Source organism: Protopterus annectens, chromosome 3.part1, assembly GCF_019279795.1.
Source record: "Protopterus annectens isolate FY-2018-M chromosome 3.part1, PAN1.0, whole genome shotgun sequence".
In the NCBI taxonomy this organism is placed as follows: domain Eukaryota; kingdom Metazoa; phylum Chordata; order Ceratodontiformes; family Protopteridae; genus Protopterus; species Protopterus annectens.
This window is the reverse complement of record NC_056732.1, coordinates 248921846-248940033: the sequence shown is the minus strand read 5'-3', so window position 1 is coordinate 248940033 and position 18188 is coordinate 248921846. Positions and strand designations below refer to the sequence as shown.

Sequence of the window (18188 nt, the reverse complement as noted above, 5' to 3'; positions counted from 1 at the left end):
AAGTTGTATTATAATGTATTTTCTGAAGGGAGTGAAGACTAAAACTCAAAGGTTATCATTGTTTAGTGACTTCAATCTCCCATGACTTGCTAGAAAAGCACAAATTCTACGAGGGGCAGACAAAACATATAAAGCAAAAATCTAGACGTTCTGCGAAAATCTGGAAAGTTAAGAGTTACGCCAGGGAGCACCACTTTTTGCAGACCGCAGTCTCTGGGAAACCCTTTATGGACAATTCTACTGAAGACGTTATGACATTGCTCACGCGTATTGAAAAGAATTACTACTTAGTTCACAAAATAATAATAATAATAATACAATAGTATTCGACAGTACTACAACTTCGGCACGTCTTATTCATACTCTCCTTGACCAGTCCACATCAGCACCCGGCTATTATTTGAAGCAAATAGCTAATACTGTGCAGTACAACAAATCTGTCCAAAGGAGATGCACACACTCCCTAGTAATAGTAAGCTTCATAAATAATGATTATTAAGCTCTTTGCCTGATCTGTACAACAACTTTAGCCCCCATCGAAGTATTTACAGGGCGAGCATCTGTAATACTCTTATTGGAAAACAAATAAACAATAAATAAAAATGGGACACGAATATGTATTCCCATGTAGCGTACATTTTTGGGTTTAAAGATGCACTTACTTAATTACTGCTTAACACCTTGTAGTGCATTGTTTACAACTTCCATAAGTACGCAAAGCCTTGGTAGTAACCGCACCACGCTGCCGCACATGACTGCCGCGCGGCTGTCCAGCTGTCCAATGGCGCCTCACATCAGGATCTGCTCGAGACAGGCGAAGGTGAGATAGTGACTGAAAAACAGGAGTGGAGAATTCTGGCATTGAAGGACTGTAGAGGCAAACGGCAAACAGACGAGTCTCTATTTTTCCAATGCAGTTTTTTCCAGCAAGTTTCGTTATTTGAGTGTTGCTTTCCAACGATGCTGTCTACTATGATATAATGCGGTTAGAGAAAAAAAAACATAAAACTATTTTAAGAAGAAAACTGATTATGGGACAAACGTAGCCATTAATTAGAAGTGGGGACCGTGAAGAATGAATGGAGACCGCGCAAGAGGCCGACCCTGTGTTTTAATTGGCTCTTGACAGAGTCATGGCTTTAAAGCTGAAGCGCATTTTATAGGTAACTCCTCTCAGATACTAAGCCTCAGAGAAGTGACATTTCGCTTCATCTGATGATCACTTGCAAACCCAGTCACGCGTATTATTTCATATCTGTTTCTAGTGTTCCTGCTACCGGTTTTTGTGGAAATGGAAAGTATGGATGCATTGATCATTCAAGCGATCTTGGATGAGTTCGATCCTAACTGTAGCCTCATTGAGGTGTTGTCAGAGAATTTTTTATGGAGCTCACCCTTACCTCTTCTGGATTTTGACGGTAGGGTTTTAAACCGGAGGTGCACTTGCTTTGTACTTAACTTGCATGTTACATAGTACCCCCCGCACCTCCATTTGTAGCATATTATAACATGTTTCTTTTTAAACTAGCTGCATTGCATAATGAATCACAAATCAGTAGACATATTCTGTATATTTTCCTTTTTTCAAAGGTCCTTATTGTAACGCTACGACTGATCAGTTAGGAACATGTTGGCCAAGGAGTTCATCTGGACAACTTGTAGAGAGACCGTGTCCGGAATTCTTTAACGGGGTTAAGTACAACACCACGAGTAAGTATCATCATTGGTGTAAAAAAATGTTTAATTTTGCCTCCTGTTTCTGTGATCACTCTTTCGATAACTTAGTGGTGTCCTCATTTTTTAAGTTTAGCGTGATTCTGTTTCTTTTTTTTTTACATTTTCACTTTTCCGATTGTAATAAAGCATACATATCTTGACCGATTTTAGACCACACCATTAAATTCAAATGCAAAAGTGAAATAATGAAGGCTGACGGTGCATTTGACTGCTCAAAGCGATAATGTACAACAAAATGTAACACCCCCCACCTTTTGGGAGTGTGCCTTAAGAGGACTTAGCAATGTCTACAACGTATGGAGTTGCATTTTTATTGTTTTGTGAAAGCCAGTGGGGAACCCCTTGAATAATCGATTTCAACATTTGCAGTTTTAACGTTCTAACTCAGAAATATTTCACTACAAATCTTGGTAAAGTAGCGGTAGCTATATGAAACAGTCTGTATGCAATGTTACTGCATGAACTTATGTGAGTTATACAACACCCCAGTTCATAAATAACTGAGCTGTACTGTTTTATTAATGTGCACCATATGTAATAAAAACATTAAGCTGAATATACACAAACAGAAATCAATTAGGGCAACATAAGCTTCTGTATGAGACCCATATTCAAGATGTTGAGATCCAGGCTGTTTTGTCATGCAGTTTACTGGGATGCACTCCTTGGAAAAAAAACCCAATGAAGACAAGAATATGGGATACTACAGCAGGTATTTTAACTAAGAAGTCTGAAAGTATAGTGACTGTCTTCTTTTTTACACTCTTGAGCAAACCTAAAATTGGATAAGTAACTCCACTACTCAAATGTGTGCTATTTCTACGTCTATCTCTCTCCTTCGCTATCTTTCTCTGTCTGTCTGTCTCTCAGACACACATCCAGTTCTATGGATTTTTTGTTTGTTAATTATGCAAAAGTGATGACACATAGTTGGGCCATTTATACATTGTGTAGGTTTCTATATGGTCTCATAAATTATCTCTAGTTTCTGATCATTCTAATCATCTGCATTTTAAATCTGATTTCCTAAAAATATAATTTTTACCATCAAAGTGCTTTAAAGCAATGCAAAGACAAAGAAAGGAATAATACATGTGTGCTTTTTCCTTACTCATCTTTCACATAGCACATTTGCCAACTTTTCCGGTGGACTTCCCACTTGAAAAATTTAACTCCAACACAGACAGCTATTCTCCTGATGGAACAGAAAGATACTAGAAGGCAACAGTTTAATCTGAGTCTGAGTTTACAAATGATTGTCATGACGACTCAGGCAGAATTCCCTTGCTGTAGCTATCAAGCTATTCACTAAGCTTACCATTCCGTTTTGGATACAGTGTTGTGCACATTAGGGAGTAAAACTTAAGTTAACCAGTGACTTCGCCGTGAGTAAGGGCAGAGTAAAACGTCTGTGGATTACCCTGAATATTAATGAAATTATTTTGCTTTATCACCTCACTTAGTTTGCGTTATCATGCTACAAATGTGACCTTAGTCTATGAATGGATGTTATAAATCAGATTTTGTGGGTATGCTAAATATGTTGCAGTGATTTAAGGAATTCACTGTTGTGTATTCTTGGGGATGTTCTCCTTGCATAATTTATATATTCTTACTAAAAGCAAATGTAGTGTTGGGTAATGCTTTTGCTTTGGGAATTTTGAAGAATATAAATGACACACCAAATAAATGTACAAACAGGCTCACATACACTGATAAAACATATATTGTGCATTCACAACAGCTGATAAGCTGTTGTCTGTTTTCAGAACTTGGTTTGTATGTTCGAAAAGAACACAACCAACATTTAAGAAGATAGCTGAGTATATTTTGGTATATAACTCCAGCTACTATTCAGTGAATAGTTTTGATTTGTCATTTTAAATAAAGCCCTTTAGTTGTGGTATGCAAAGAGCAGTCAGTATTATTACTATTACCAATCCATTATGAAGTGAACCACTATATGCGGAAAGAGTAATACAACAAAGTTTGCTTATCATGTTATAATCTATCAGTATTGGTTTTATGTTTGCACAACAGGCACTAACAAGTCAAAAAAAGAGAACAGGAACAGTAGTTACAGGTAGCAAAAATGCAGGTCTGTTAAAATATATAAATAGTAACTTAGGTTCCATATATTATGAGTGACAGAAATTAGTTAACATTTTGATACAGCCTCACAATATTCTACTCCATTTGTAAAGCTATTCATATTTGTATTATATGCGATGATGTCATGTATATTTCATCTCCTATCATTTTTGTGTGCAGTTTTTTTAAACATTGTCCAAACTGGAAATATGTTTTAAAAATAAAAGAAACATATTACTAATTACCTGTATTTTGCATCTGAAGGTGACTTGCAGCACCATGACTTGCATAGAAAGGAACAGATTCACTTTTCATATAGTACCCTGACTGAGACCGAGCACTTGATCAAAGTGAGTCTTCTCTTTTCAGAGTGGTAAACAGCAAAAAAAAAAAAAGTCCGATCACTCCATTATTTTCTATGCTTACTGTCTATAACATCATAGTATGCAGTCCTACAATGCATATTTTTTTCTGTTTTATTGCCTACATTGCTAGTTATTTGAAAAAAAAATACATTGTGTTAAAATTATTCTCACAATTATCCTATAGTACAAACACATTTAGTTGGGACTGGATCAGCAAAGTTTATTAGATAAAAAAAAGTGGCATGTGTTAGCTCTTGAGATTAAAGGAATTTCTAGGAATTTTGTTTTCCTTATTTATGTAGATAACATGAAATAACTGCATGTTTTATAGAGGCATGGTACTTGAGAATAATTGTGTTTTTAATTTACTTGGCAAATCATAGCAGTTTGTTGTATAGCTTTTAAAGTATTGTTTAATAAACTTGCTTTGTTCTGTAAATGCAGAATGAATTATGAAAGTGTAAGAGGAAAACTGTGGTCAGAATTCATGCCCTTTTAAATTTAATTTTATATGTGAGCTTTTGGATTTGAAGCGATTCTTTTCAATATTCAAAATATGTTATAATGAAAAAGTGAATTGTGTGATTCAGGAACTACACTGTAATCTTTCAAATCATTTCAGAGGGAATTATAAAGAAATTGTGTTTCTTTTTTGGTTATTCATTTAAAATATCCCAATCCAAAAGCAAACACACTCAGATGACAGCATGCGGTGGCTGCTCTATTGGATATATGTGGGTATACAGTATGACGATGGAGGTGACTGTAAGCTATAGTAAACTATGGTGACCTTTTGACTCCATTATGTCCTTTCTATTCAAACAGAACAATGTTAATAAGCAACTACTAGCAGCCTAAGTAATGTATGTATGCCATATTGTAAAGGCTATAAAACTACTGCATTAATTACTTGGTGTGAGTTAAAATGTAAGAGCTTTTAAGCTGTCTTGGAAAACAACACTAAGGCATAATATACTAAAACATATTTTAGAATTTGTAGAACAAATTAAGCTGTGTGAGTTGTGAATGTTGGACGGACATACTTTGAATCATTGGGCAATGAATGCTATAGTGTCAGGGGAAGTTACAGGAAAGCTTGACCATAAGGGACATGTGCATTTTTATCTATAAAAAAAAAAGTGTATATATTGCCCTTTAGGATGAGTACACTCATATATATTTACGTGTGTGTGTGTGTGTGTGTGTGTGTGTGTGTGTGTGTGTGTGTTTATATACACATGTGTGTGTTACATTCTATATGCTAATACAAGTGAAAGAAAATTAACAGTTAAACACTTTTAAATAACCAAGAAACAATCTACTTATTTCAGTCAATCTGAATCATAAAACAAATGAAAATGTTAAATAGGATTTAAAATTTTGTAGAACAAGGCTACTTGATGATGAAAGTTTCAGAGGATGGTTTGTAACTTGACTGTTGACTGTAGCATGAGCCTCAAAATGTATTATAAAACTGAATTATGACATGATAAGTTGTTTTGCATGTTCTTTTTTTTTCAATAATTTTATTTTTGTTTTACATTTGCAAAAACCATAACCATTCAATATTTACAAAATGACCATCTTTGCATGTTATACATTGTGGATAAAGTAGAAACATGTAGGTTCATAGATTAGTACTAAGCTAACTGCCCTTGCAAGCTATTTTAAGCCTAGACAATTATCCCTTGTGAGATTCACACCCTGCACCTTGTGTTTGTAAGGCAAATACCTTAACCATTAGACCACCCTCCCAACCCAGGTCATCCAACATACCTAATTACAATATATACAACAATGCTTTCCCAGTTAATTTCATTAGTCTAAAAACAGCACATACAAAAGTGATACTTCATCCATAGTTAAGCTGTGTACTCATGGGAATACTTCCAGTTCATAAGATATGGTGTACCTGGTGCTTTATGCTAATAAGATGTTATAGGACTGTTCCCAGATTGCTCGGACTTTCATATTTTTGTTTCTTTTGTCCAATACTATTTTACATGCCAGTAGATGTTTAATAGCAGATTTCTTGAATTCCTCCCAAGAGATACTTACAGGATCTAACCATTTGCAAGCTATGTATAGCTTCATTAATAAGAAAATTATTATAAGTGGGTTAGCTTGTTTTCCTGAGATGTTGGCTGGGAGGATGTGTAAAAGAGTACATTCCCATGTTAGTGTTGATGCTTGATACCCCATTTTTTGCAGCTGTAACTTAAGGGAATTCCAAAGCTTGAAAACGCATTTACAACTCCAGAATGTATGTATTAGGTCTGAAATCTGGTCTTTACAGTGTAGACAGTATGGGGACTTAATTGCATTGAATTTGTGAAGAATTGCTGGGGTGAAATAAACATTATTATTTATCACGAGTTGCGTGTAAGAGTTTTTTTAAGTGGAATAGTTTTCAATGTTAAGTTTATTGCCTTTACTATTTGCAGGTCATCCATATCGGGTTTTAATTTTCTCCAGTAATTAGAGAAGAGAAGGCCTTTCTGGAATTTGATTTCCCCTATCATTTTGTATGAGTTCGTTATTGTTTTCCTTGACATTAACATAGTCTTCCAAAGCAGGGTACAGTTTTCAATGTCACTTTCGAGTATGGTAGGGTTTTGGAGGTAACTGGAATACACCTGTTTGATTTGTCTTAAAATTATTATATATACTTTAGGTAAGTTTAGATTACTTCTTAATTCATGAGTTGTGCTATTGAGGAATGGGTAGATATCTTGGATTCTCTTATGTTTTAACCGAGGGAAAGAGTCTAGGTTTAGCATCTTGTTGTTTATTTTTAAGTTAGGATTTTTATGGAGGGGTTGTAGTATTAACATAGCTTGTCCAAGGTTTAAGGAGTGAAAAGGTTTTTGTTATATTTATAGAATGTTTTAGTGGCTCTATTATGTTATAGGCTTGTAAATCTTTTTTATTTAAGAAGGGACGCACTTTGGGATTGATGTCTAGTGTCTTTATGTACCTCTAGTATATTGTTACCCAGGCCAGTGAACCAATCTTTGTCGAGGGGTCATACTCTGCTATTCTCAGTATTCTATTAGTGTTGATAATAGAGTAGTAGGTTTTGAAATCTGGCAAGTTCAGACCCCCTTTGTTCTTGTGAAGTGTTAGTTTTTGATAGGAGATTCTGGTCTTTTTAGGTTCCCATACAAATTTTGCTAGAAAGGTATTAATTTGTTTGAAGAATTTATTATGTATAGTTATCTGAGATGTCATAAATAGATATATTAATCTAGGTAATATGTTCATTTTAATTATTGCTACTTTAGACAAAAACGGTAGCTTAAGGTTATTCCATCTTGTACACTCTTGTGTTATGTTTTGTTTTGCATGTTTTTCTTGATGAAAATGCTTTTGCTAGAAAAAAGATTGGTTGTTTTATTCTGTGACGTGTTAATACCATTTTTCTACACATATCTGTATGTATTTTTTATTTATTGTTTTATTTTGTCAATATCATCTTAGAGAAAGACATGCTAACTAAATTTATTAGTTTCTTAAAGTGTTCTTTCCACTTCTTGTCATTGTCTCCCAATGTGGTCAGCGTTGCTGTACTTTTACTGAGAACAGCCTAGGAAATGTCCCACCCCTCCTTCTCCTCCTGTGTCAAACTGTGGTTTACCAAAACCTCTTGCAAAGTCATCTAAAAGCCACTGTCCACATCCTCATCAAAATGAGTACAGTGCCCCCTTTGGTATGTATCTAACCAGACATATCCAACAGTTGGAACTTCCGCAGAGGTTCCTCACTGAAGAAATACAGGATGTAAGTAAAATGTCCTATGCAAACTGCCTCAAGGCCCTATCCCTGTATTCTGTCTCCTACAGGCTTTTGAGGGGCGATCTATTCCTGGCATACAGAACATTGTCAGTTGCCATTCCACTGGACCTCCTGCATATCCACAAAACAAACAGCACGAGAATTACCCATTCTAAAGACTCAAATCTTGCCTGTGGTATAACTAGGACCTGCTGGAGAGACAGCTATGTATCTCAGAGTCTGCTCTGTCTCTGGAACAGACTCCACATCCATGTGAAGCAGAGTTCCTCTCTAACTGAATTCAAGTATAACTTGGACAACTGGATGGGGAACAGAAACTTCATCCCTGGTTTGGCATCTATGTATCTAATGGACACAGATAACCTGCAAATGGCTCATCTCCCAGGTCCCTGCTTGCAAATGCTTTATCTCCCAAGCCCCTGCTTACACTTATCAAGGGTATCAGAACTTGTCAGAAATTTGGGATGCATGGCTAAGCTTAAAAAGGCCCTTGTGCTTGTTAGCCTAGTAGACACCTATAAACATATGAACCTATGAAAATCAAGTAAGATTTGTCCATTTGCTTCAATGGCTGCTACGGCTGCAGTCTTTCTACCTTGCCCATGCCTAGGAACCAAAATTACATACCCTGCCGGCTTAGCATGGAAGGCCTCTTTAACTTTGAGATTTACATACAACTGGGTGTTACAGTTGTTGCTGTGACAAGCACTGACCACATTTCTATCACAGTTCCTTGCTGTCTGTCAACTATTGTGTCCTTTAATGGAGTTCATTCAGACTATATTTCCAAATCCATAACCATGGTGGGGCAAAGGGTGTGGGTGCCCCTGGTGCCAGTTGTTCAGGGATGAAATCAGCATTTGCTGATGGGTTACAAGTACAGTACCTGCACTCATTTAAGAAGCTGCAGGTCATATCACAGCTTGGAAATGAGTGCTGATAGTGCATTTACACTTGTGTTTCATGGATCAGTAAAGGAGCCGGCTACAGTTACTGTTCAAGAGTAGATTTTTGTTTACATTTGTTGGCTTTTAACTTCAGGCAGATTTTTGTTAATTTGTTCCTCAGCTTTGATGGGACACCATACTATAGCATAGCCAATGGCACCAGCTGACCATGTTATATCTTTCTGTCCTTGACCTTCACACAAGTAACAGAAGCTTTTCCAGAACTCGGAGTAAACTCAATATTAAAATTGAAATATGTTTCTTGTATTTACTTTTTGGTAATTTGTTGCCCACTAGGTTGTGACCAGTTTATAGTGGAGGCCTGGGGAGAGAAGTTCCACATTGATCAACCATTGCATTCTAGGTAATTATAATATGTACATAATTATAAATAGTTAAGTAAATCTGAAACAATATAAACACTAAAACCTAAAATCATTACATAAAATTGTACATTGAGAGATGCCCATGAAAAGCAGGACATCAAAAACTGAACAGTGATGAAGTATTTGAATCATAGGAGTCATAGGAAATTAAGGCTACTGAGCTTTGTGACCATTACACTTTGCCAGTTCTCACCCTAGAGTGTACTTACCTTTTCAAGGAGGATTATGCCAGTCATGTCCGGGGTGAATATATGAATGTCCACCTAATTATCCAGGTCCCATTTAAAGAAAGATGATGTATCACACTGCTTTGTCTGCAGGGGAAGTTTATTACAGTGATGAAGGAGACTCTTGAGTAATGAAGCTGTCTCTCCACTTTGTTTTATTGATCTGCTGAAGCAAATTAAGACCTGTTGTTCTGGTATTTGTGGGACTGCTTGATTAAGTACAAGAGATCCTGGACCACTGGGGCCCTGACTGTGCAGATGGCATGATATAAATCTCTTCTGAATAGCTTGTAAGACACAGAAAAGTTGGACAACACTTCTTGTCTATTCAAATGGGTTAGGATTTTTAAGCCTGTGGTCCTCTTTGTTAGACACCTCTGAGGTCTTTCCAACTTCCTGTGTCTGGTGAGGTGCATCCTAAAGGGGGACACTGTGTTTTATAATTGGTGTGATCAATGCTGAATAAAAGGGATAATAACCTCTTCAGAACTGGATGATATCCTCTTGCTGATCAGCTGTGCCAACTAGAAGGATTTCCTGAAAAAATGTTGGTATATGGTTGTCAATAGAGAGGAAATTGTCAAACCAGGTTCCCAGGACTGAACATTTTCATTTTGAAGTTGGTTATTGCTATGTGCTGGCCAGTGCTTTGTCTGCCATATGCAACAGTGTTGCACTTTTAACATTTCATTTAAACTCATTTTCAATACTTTAGGAATTTATAAGTGCACATTACTGCTGGAAGGCATCTGTGTCAGAGGGGGATTTGACAATGACTCCCAGTTTGTCGTTAACTGTCCTAGATCTTGTTTTTTAGCTTGTAGGTCAGAGGAGTAAATATCAAACAAAAGCAGTCCCAGCATTCAGCCCTGCAGGACACCAGAGATCAGTTTCATGTGCTGGGATGCTGTCCCTGCCACATGCACTATAAGAGTTCTGTCTTTTAGCTAATTTGCTATCCATCTTACCACATAGGAATCTATTTGTATTGCGCCTAGTTTATTAATTATGCAAATATGGAGGATAGTATCAAATGCCTCGGTAGATCAAGGTAAGATTTGTGTACAGTATGACCACTGTCAACAGCTTCTGCAACATTTCAAAGTTATTAACTAGGTTCATTAGACAGGATCTAGCTTTTACAAAACCAAATTGCTACTGATCTAGTTTAATGAGATTTTCAGTGTCTGTGTTAAGTAAGTCTGTTATAATGTGTTCCATGAGCTTTCAAATGGGACTTATTGGGCTGATGGGCCCATAGTTTCCATACCACCTTTATGGAGTGGCATCACCATTGCTGTATGTCATACTTCTAGGACTCAGCCTGTAGCCAGGCGCAGGTTAAATCTCTTATGTAGATGTGCAACCAGGATGTGTTTGCTGCTATAATTATTAAACAGCCGGATATGTTATCTGGTCCCATGGAGGAAGTGTTCTTAGTCTTGGACTGCTCTTTCAGTACATATTCCTTAGTGATGATGGGGATTTTATAGCTATGGGGATTGTAGGACTTGGGATAACTATCTCAGGAGTGACATTTGCACTAAATGTACTTACGAGGATATTGACAAAGTTCACTAGATCAGTGAAAGTTTTGTCATTTAGTATAACTTCAGTACATTGTTGAGTGTTGTTTCTTAGTTTTCTAACATAATTAAAGAAGAATCTGTAATTGTCCTTGGCTTTGGATCCAACCTGATTTCATGGGTTGTATAACAGACCTGATTTTTAAAATCCTTAGTTAAATTCCTTATATTATTCTTGACATGTGGGTGTTTAGATCTGCTGCATACTCCAATTATTTTTTTCCTTTTATTACATATTTTATTTATGTCAGTTTTATTTATATTTGACTCTGGACTGGACTGCTGAATGTATACATTTATTTATGTGGGTATAAAACTTCTTGGAGAATCTATCTGTTGAGGCAGTGTCTGAGGTGATGTTGTTATTAGTGAACTTTGAGACTCCATCAGAGAATTTGAAGACATTTGTGTACTTGAAATCTTGGAATTCTGATATGTTGGCTTTAGAGGGTTTAGATAGTTTAAAGGAAAATTTTAACAATTTATGGTATGACTTTACAGATGGAGTTGTGTGCAATGACACAACATATGTAAGTATCAAGTCAAGAGCATGTTGTCTTCTAGTGAGTCAGTAATGATCTGTTCCAGTAAAATTTTATTTACTAGGTCCAGAAATGTCTGAATATATCCTACATCAGTAGTGTTATGTACCTAAAGCAATCCATGGGTAGTTAAAGTCTCTCAGAATAAAGGAGTTCTTATTTATGAAGAATTCATCCATGATGTTTAGTAACATGACATGAACTTCTAAGGTTATGCAAAGGGTCCTGCAACAGGTGATAAACTGATAGTTGATTTTTATTAGTGTGATTTGGAAATCAATATGTTCAGTTTGTAGGTCACTGTGAATCTGTCTAGTGGTGATATGGTCTCTGACAGGTATGGGTACACTACAGTTGTTACTGGGTCTTAAGACATGGTGGGCACTAGACCCAGGTATGGATGGTGTGCTTTCTAGCCATTTAAACCAGATTTTAGTGATTACACATATGTGGATACTTTCCAAATGCAGGAGTGCCTCAATGTTGGACTGTTTTTTGTTTAGCCTACTGGCATTGAGTAAAGTCACCATAATTTGAACATGTTTTAATATTGATATGTTTTCTATGTTGGAATGTTTATTAACTGAGCTTTGCCTGAAAAAATGGCACTACAGTTGCAGCAAGGGCTGTAGCCAGTATATGAAAGCCTTTGGATAAGAGGTGCATGCCATCCTTTGCAAAGTAAGCAAGATTGCCAGGCATCTCATTCCATGCTGATGCATACTGGATCCCCATAGAATGACACAGATTTTGAAACAGTTGTTGAAGCCAGTCATCTTTTCTTTGTACCTAGGCATCATCCGTGGAGCATGGAGGATTCTATTCATTTCTGGCATCCATAGAAATCTCAGATATGTCTCATTGCATCTCCTTTAGGACTTATTGCCTCAAGTCATTCACCCCCACAAGCACAACTATCATTTCATAATTACATGTGTCTGGTGCATGGGTCCTAGGGGCCCTTGAGATATCTGAGTTCCTGTCACCTGAAAGACAACTTCTATTGACCTGTCTTTCCCCAGCCTACTGAGTGAAGAATATATGTGTCTCACAATAGACTCACCAATCATTAAAACATTTTTCTTTGTGGCGTGACTCTGTGTACTATAATTGAGATGTTTTGTCTCATAGCAACTCTGTTAGAGGTGAGATATTGTGTGCTGTGTGCTGTGATGTCTGATTTTGATTTTTGCTGAAACTTAATTTGCATGGGTCTACAGGACTTAGTTAAGGATTTCTTTACAGTGTCAGCATATGAAATTATATTGTGTCAGGGTTGGGTACATAGCATGTGGTGTGCAATGTTCACTGTTTGTGTTTGTTTTGACAGTGTTGTCACCATATCTCTTAAATATTTGTACATCTCACAAACATAGATATTTGTATTTAGTAGTTCATTATCTGTGACATAAGAAAGTCACTAGACTGCTTTTGGATACCTAATGATTTTAAGCTGGCAATAGAAGGAGAAACAAGTAGGCTGACCTTTCATATTGCCCAGTGTGCAGTAAAACTTGACTGATTTACAAAAAGTTGCAGACTTTAAAAAGACAGAGATTTACAGTCTATTAAGATAGTTATCAGTTAAGGGTTGAATGGTGCAGTAGGTAAATGCAATTATTGGGCATATATGCTGTTGTGATAGCACAGCTCAGAAGCCTTACATAACTGTAGTTACAGCGTGACTTTTGAAATCCTCTCATTTTAAATTTCCCTCAGTTTAGTTCCTTTTCCATTCACTAGTTTCACTTGTACTTAATATACGTTCCCTCCTGTCTAATCAATCCTTTCCTATCTTATTCCATGACTTACAGCATCCATGGGACCTGATGGCCATGAACTCAATGAGGAATTAAACCCACAGCTCAGGGTCAGAGCTGGGCGCCATGTCAGACTGGTTGATAGTAGTCTGTCATTCGACAAAGACCTTATCACTCATCAGACCAATGATTTGTATCTGACCCGACACTTGCAGCAGCTGGAGGGGCACAAAAGTTCCAGATTTGATGAATAGATCCATCAATAGATTCATCACCCAAAGACTCCACTGGCCTTGTTCAAGAGAAACCTTGACCAATGGATGGCAGAGGCACAGCAAAATAATGTAGCCTAGTATGAACCTATGAACCTATGAACCTATTACACTGTTCTCACAAATCTTTATCTTCAGCCGTCTGCTGCTCAGGTACAAATTCCTTTGGTAGTGCAAACTGTATGATGCTAGCTCCCTGATCCAGAATTTCATCTTCTAACTGCAGCTCTTTAAAATAAGATGGCACACACAATGATTTTGCTTCACATTATCTTTACTTATTTATTTATTTTTTTACATTGTTGGATGCTTTATATCACATTGTATGTCTACTGTGACATCTCTCACTGTTAAACTACTTAACTAGAACAACTCTGTAAATACTAGAGTGATATTTTACTGTTGACTGTTTCTGTACTGGAGCTTTTCTCCCAGGGCTTCCACTGAAAAGGGGCACTAGTGCCCAGTCAGACTGCTCCAGTAAACAAATGCAAATGAATACATACATACATATATAAATAAATGAATAAATAGTGCTGAGCCATTCAAAGCAGCCATGGAATAAGGTATGCAATCTAGCTCCACTAGGGGCCACTACAAGCTAAGAGTATGGCTGTGCACCTGTATGTACCAGGAGTCTAACTGCTGATTGGAGTTTGATGAGATGGGTTATGCTATGTACAGTTACAAATGAAAGTGCTCTGTCAATAGAGCAGACCAGCTATGCTAAGCACAGCTCTGTGCAACATAAATTAAACAGAGAAAATGAAAGAGCTAATGAAAAACAACTACAGACCTAACCACTGTGTTTAGAAAGCGGGTGGAATATAAAAAACTACACCCTACTGGAAAACACATATTCTCTAATATTCTACTAATGTACAAGGAGAGACCTGTAACTAGTCCACAACTTCATGGCAGCATATTATGTGATCATGAAGCATGGAGAAAAAAAGGGCATCATGTTGTTTTCACTTGATGAATGTTTAATGAATGTAGCTTCAAACAAATAAAGCAAATAAAACGGAAACAAGAAGAAAATCAACTGCAATAGCAGCTATAAGTAGCTGCTGATTTACTTTTCCTGTCACTGTCAACCGTACTTAAAAAAAATCTATACTTTGCTAGTTTAGAGAAGTAAAACTGCATTACAAGTACATGTATGTGTTTGTGTGTAACAATGAGAGAAACCAAGTATTTTCTGGACAATAATCCGGAGGTTTATTAGAAAAACAGACCATTTTTAAGGGATATAGCAAAAACATGAAGCAAATGAAGCAAAGTAATGGACATTCTACAAAATCACAGACAGCTGAGAAGTATGCTGCAGGAGAATCTACATTGCTTTGCACTGTATGTTATTTTTTCATACATTTAATCACTGAGAGAGGTGTAAGGTACAGGCAGTTAATAAAGTGGCTAATGCTTTTAAGCTGTTAACAGAAAAACAGGCCAACCTTCAGTACTGCCCAGTTTGAAGTAAAACTTGACACTGTGTGTGTTTGTGTGTGTGTGTGTGTGTGTGTGTGTGTGTGTGTGTGTGTGTGTGTGTATATATATATATATATATATATATATATATATATATTCAATGTAAAATATGTTTTCCAACTGCAACCGCATATCCTACAGCAAGTATTAGGAACTATTTTACATCTAAAAAAATGCAAACACTAATAATAAAACAAATGTAACCCAATTTAACAGATGATCCAGTTTCTGTGCATAGTATTGCCTTCCAGGGAGGGTGTTATAGCGAAAATAGCAGAACTTCCAGGGGTGGAAGTGCACTCTGCCTTTGGTATCAGGCCTGATAGTTCCCCTTGGTGGTCTGTTGTTTGCCAGTAACACCTATCTTTCAGGCATTATCATTTGGTTATTTTTCCCAAATTACTCTGTTGCCTCTAGAGCTAACCACTACAATCTCTAGATGACTCATACATCTGTTCAAAGCTGGCTGTTTGCTGTAAATGTAAAAACTGACTAAAATAGAGCAAGTAAGTACAGCATCATTGATTAATCAGCTTAGCACAGAAACCATTTGAAAAATAAAGCAGACTGTAAAATCAATTCAATTAATGGCTGCAGTTTCAAATTCAGAGAAAAAATAGTAAAATGCTGAAAATGACAGAACCCACTATGAATTGATTTAATTAAATAGACACAGGAAATAATCTACTTGAAATTCAATCCAAGCAGTACACTATCTGCAGTTAATAGCTGTAACTTCAGACCTGGAGAAAATGCATCAAAATGCAGAAAAAATGTGAGAGGGTCCTCTCAAACGTGATTTAGATAGCTAGGTGGCTGCAGTACAATGAAATGAAGTTTCCAGTTTACTGGATGCAAACTTGAGTCAAAGCGCCACTTTGAGTTTCAGCTTGAGTGCAGGAGGTCATTTTCTGGGATTCTTCAAATAAGACAACAATGGCTGAATGCTCTTGTAGTATAAATTAAACAGGAAAAACAAAATAGCCAACAAAAGACAGGAGAAGATCTAACCAATAATGTTACCTTTTCAAAAACTGCAACAATCACTCTACTGCCACTAGGAGTAACCACTAAAGGCCCTATATGATTCATACACCTGGCCAAAAAAGTTTTCTATAAGTTTGAAAAGTGGCAAGGAGTACAGCAAATAAATGCAAGAATGCTGATTAATCCACTTAACAGCACAGATGCCCCTTGAAAAACATGCAGAGTTTAAAAGCAGTAAAACAAACAGTAAAATGTAGAAAAATGGCACGGACTCAAAACTGATTTAAATAGCAAGGTACAGCACAGAACCAAATGAAAACAGTGCAAATAGTAAAACACCTTCAATTAATAGCTGTAATTTTACATTCCAAGAAAATGCAGTGAAAAGGCATAAATATGTAATATTAATATTTATGTTGTAAAAAATCTGGATAAAACACAGCTAATACACATGGTTGTGAACTGTTGCACAAAAGGTTAAACAAATATACACACATACATATTACTGTATTTACATTAATTAGAGCTCCATTGATGTATACATGAATAGATATTTTACACAGAACATAAGATAATTGGGTAAGTTTTTTTAGCATATATTTGGTACCATCCATAAAATGTAACAGAACTTTCTTTTTAAGTATACCTTTTGAATCGCTGTTTCTGATATCTGAATGAAAGTTTTATCAGAGGTCCTATATTTCGTTGGGAAGCAATGCATTAACACAGGGATTAAGACTTCCCAATCATGTACTTCATTAAAAACACATCGCATGGTTTACTTTTCAAAACATATATAGTGAAAAAAAGTGTGAAATTTGCACTCAATACTAGCTTTTAGCATGTATCAATTATATTACTCTGTTTACACGTGTCTTAGATTACATGTGGCTTAATATGTTTTTATACATGCCACCATTTAGATTTTTCTCTCTCTGTCCTTGTAATTGTTTTCTAATGTGTATATATGTTACATTATTAATATCTGTGAAGAAATAAAAATATATTGGTGCTATATGCGGTGGTGCAGCTGTTAGCATTGCTGCCTCACAGCAAGAGGTTCTCTGGTTTGATTCTCAGCTGGGGTGCCTTCTGTGCAGAGTTTGGATGCACTCCCTGTGGTTGTGTGGGTTTTATCCCAAAGACATGCTGTAGGTGGATTGGATGCTCTAAATTGGCCCTAGGTGTGAGTGTGTGCCTTCCATGGAAGGTTGGGCTCCGGGGCTGGCAACTCAGCACCACAAAACTCCACTGCCGATCATGAGTGGAAAGGTTGTCTGCTGTGGCGACCCCTAACCGGGAAAAAGCCGAAAGAAGAAGGTAATCTGAAAGATGTCTTTATAACTCTGTAATGCCTCTCATGTAATATATTTTCCTAAAATATGATTGGTCCATTTTTTTCAGCAAACTATAAAACTTACTTTCAAACAGTAAGCTGACTTACATTTTGCACAGGAGTTATATATTTTTAGCAGTTTTGGTTGCCATGCGTGAATTAAAGTTTTATCAGATGTCCCCTGTTTAGTTGGGAAGCAATTCATGAACACAGGAATTAAGACTCCCAGATCATATATTTCATTGCATACATACCTCTTGACTTATTTTTCAAAATACATAGTGTATTCATGCACCAAAAATTTAATTTCTTGTTTATATTGCCAAGTATATAAGAAATATTGATTCTTTTGAATGTATTAAAGTGGTGTGAAGTCATCCCATACTAGATTCTGTTTATGGAACATTAAAAGCAATTTCATTAAAGCTTCATGTTAATGGTGCTGTTTTCATCTTCTTTGGTTATATACACGCTTCTTCTAAATGGCATACACTTTTCTTAGCCTTGCATGTTGTCTCATGTAAGGGGCACTTAATAGCTTAGAGGCCTGATAAAACTTTATGGTGTATAAATATTTATTTTATTTCAAAATCTACTTAAACTTTATAAGCATGTGTTTTGTCCTAGTAAGATGTCTCATACGGTTTTGTTCTGCATAATTTGAGT

The 18188-nt window shown here is 36.4% G+C and overlaps 1 protein-coding gene across 2 annotated transcripts in view; it reads left to right on the top strand.

The window, feature by feature from the left end:
- Positions 1–852: 852 nt before the first annotated feature.
- Positions 853–18188, top strand: part of LOC122798078 (corticotropin-releasing factor receptor 2) — a 1424487-nt gene continuing 1407151 nt past the window's right edge. For both annotated transcript variants that reach the window (XM_044066741.1, XM_044066740.1), the window contains exons 1-2: positions 853–1418; positions 1591–1710. In XM_044066741.1, coding sequence (XP_043922676.1) covers positions 1292–1418; positions 1591–1710 — 247 coding nt within the window. In that variant the 5' untranslated portion in view covers positions 853–1291. The remainder of the gene's footprint in view (positions 1419–1590; positions 1711–18188) is intronic.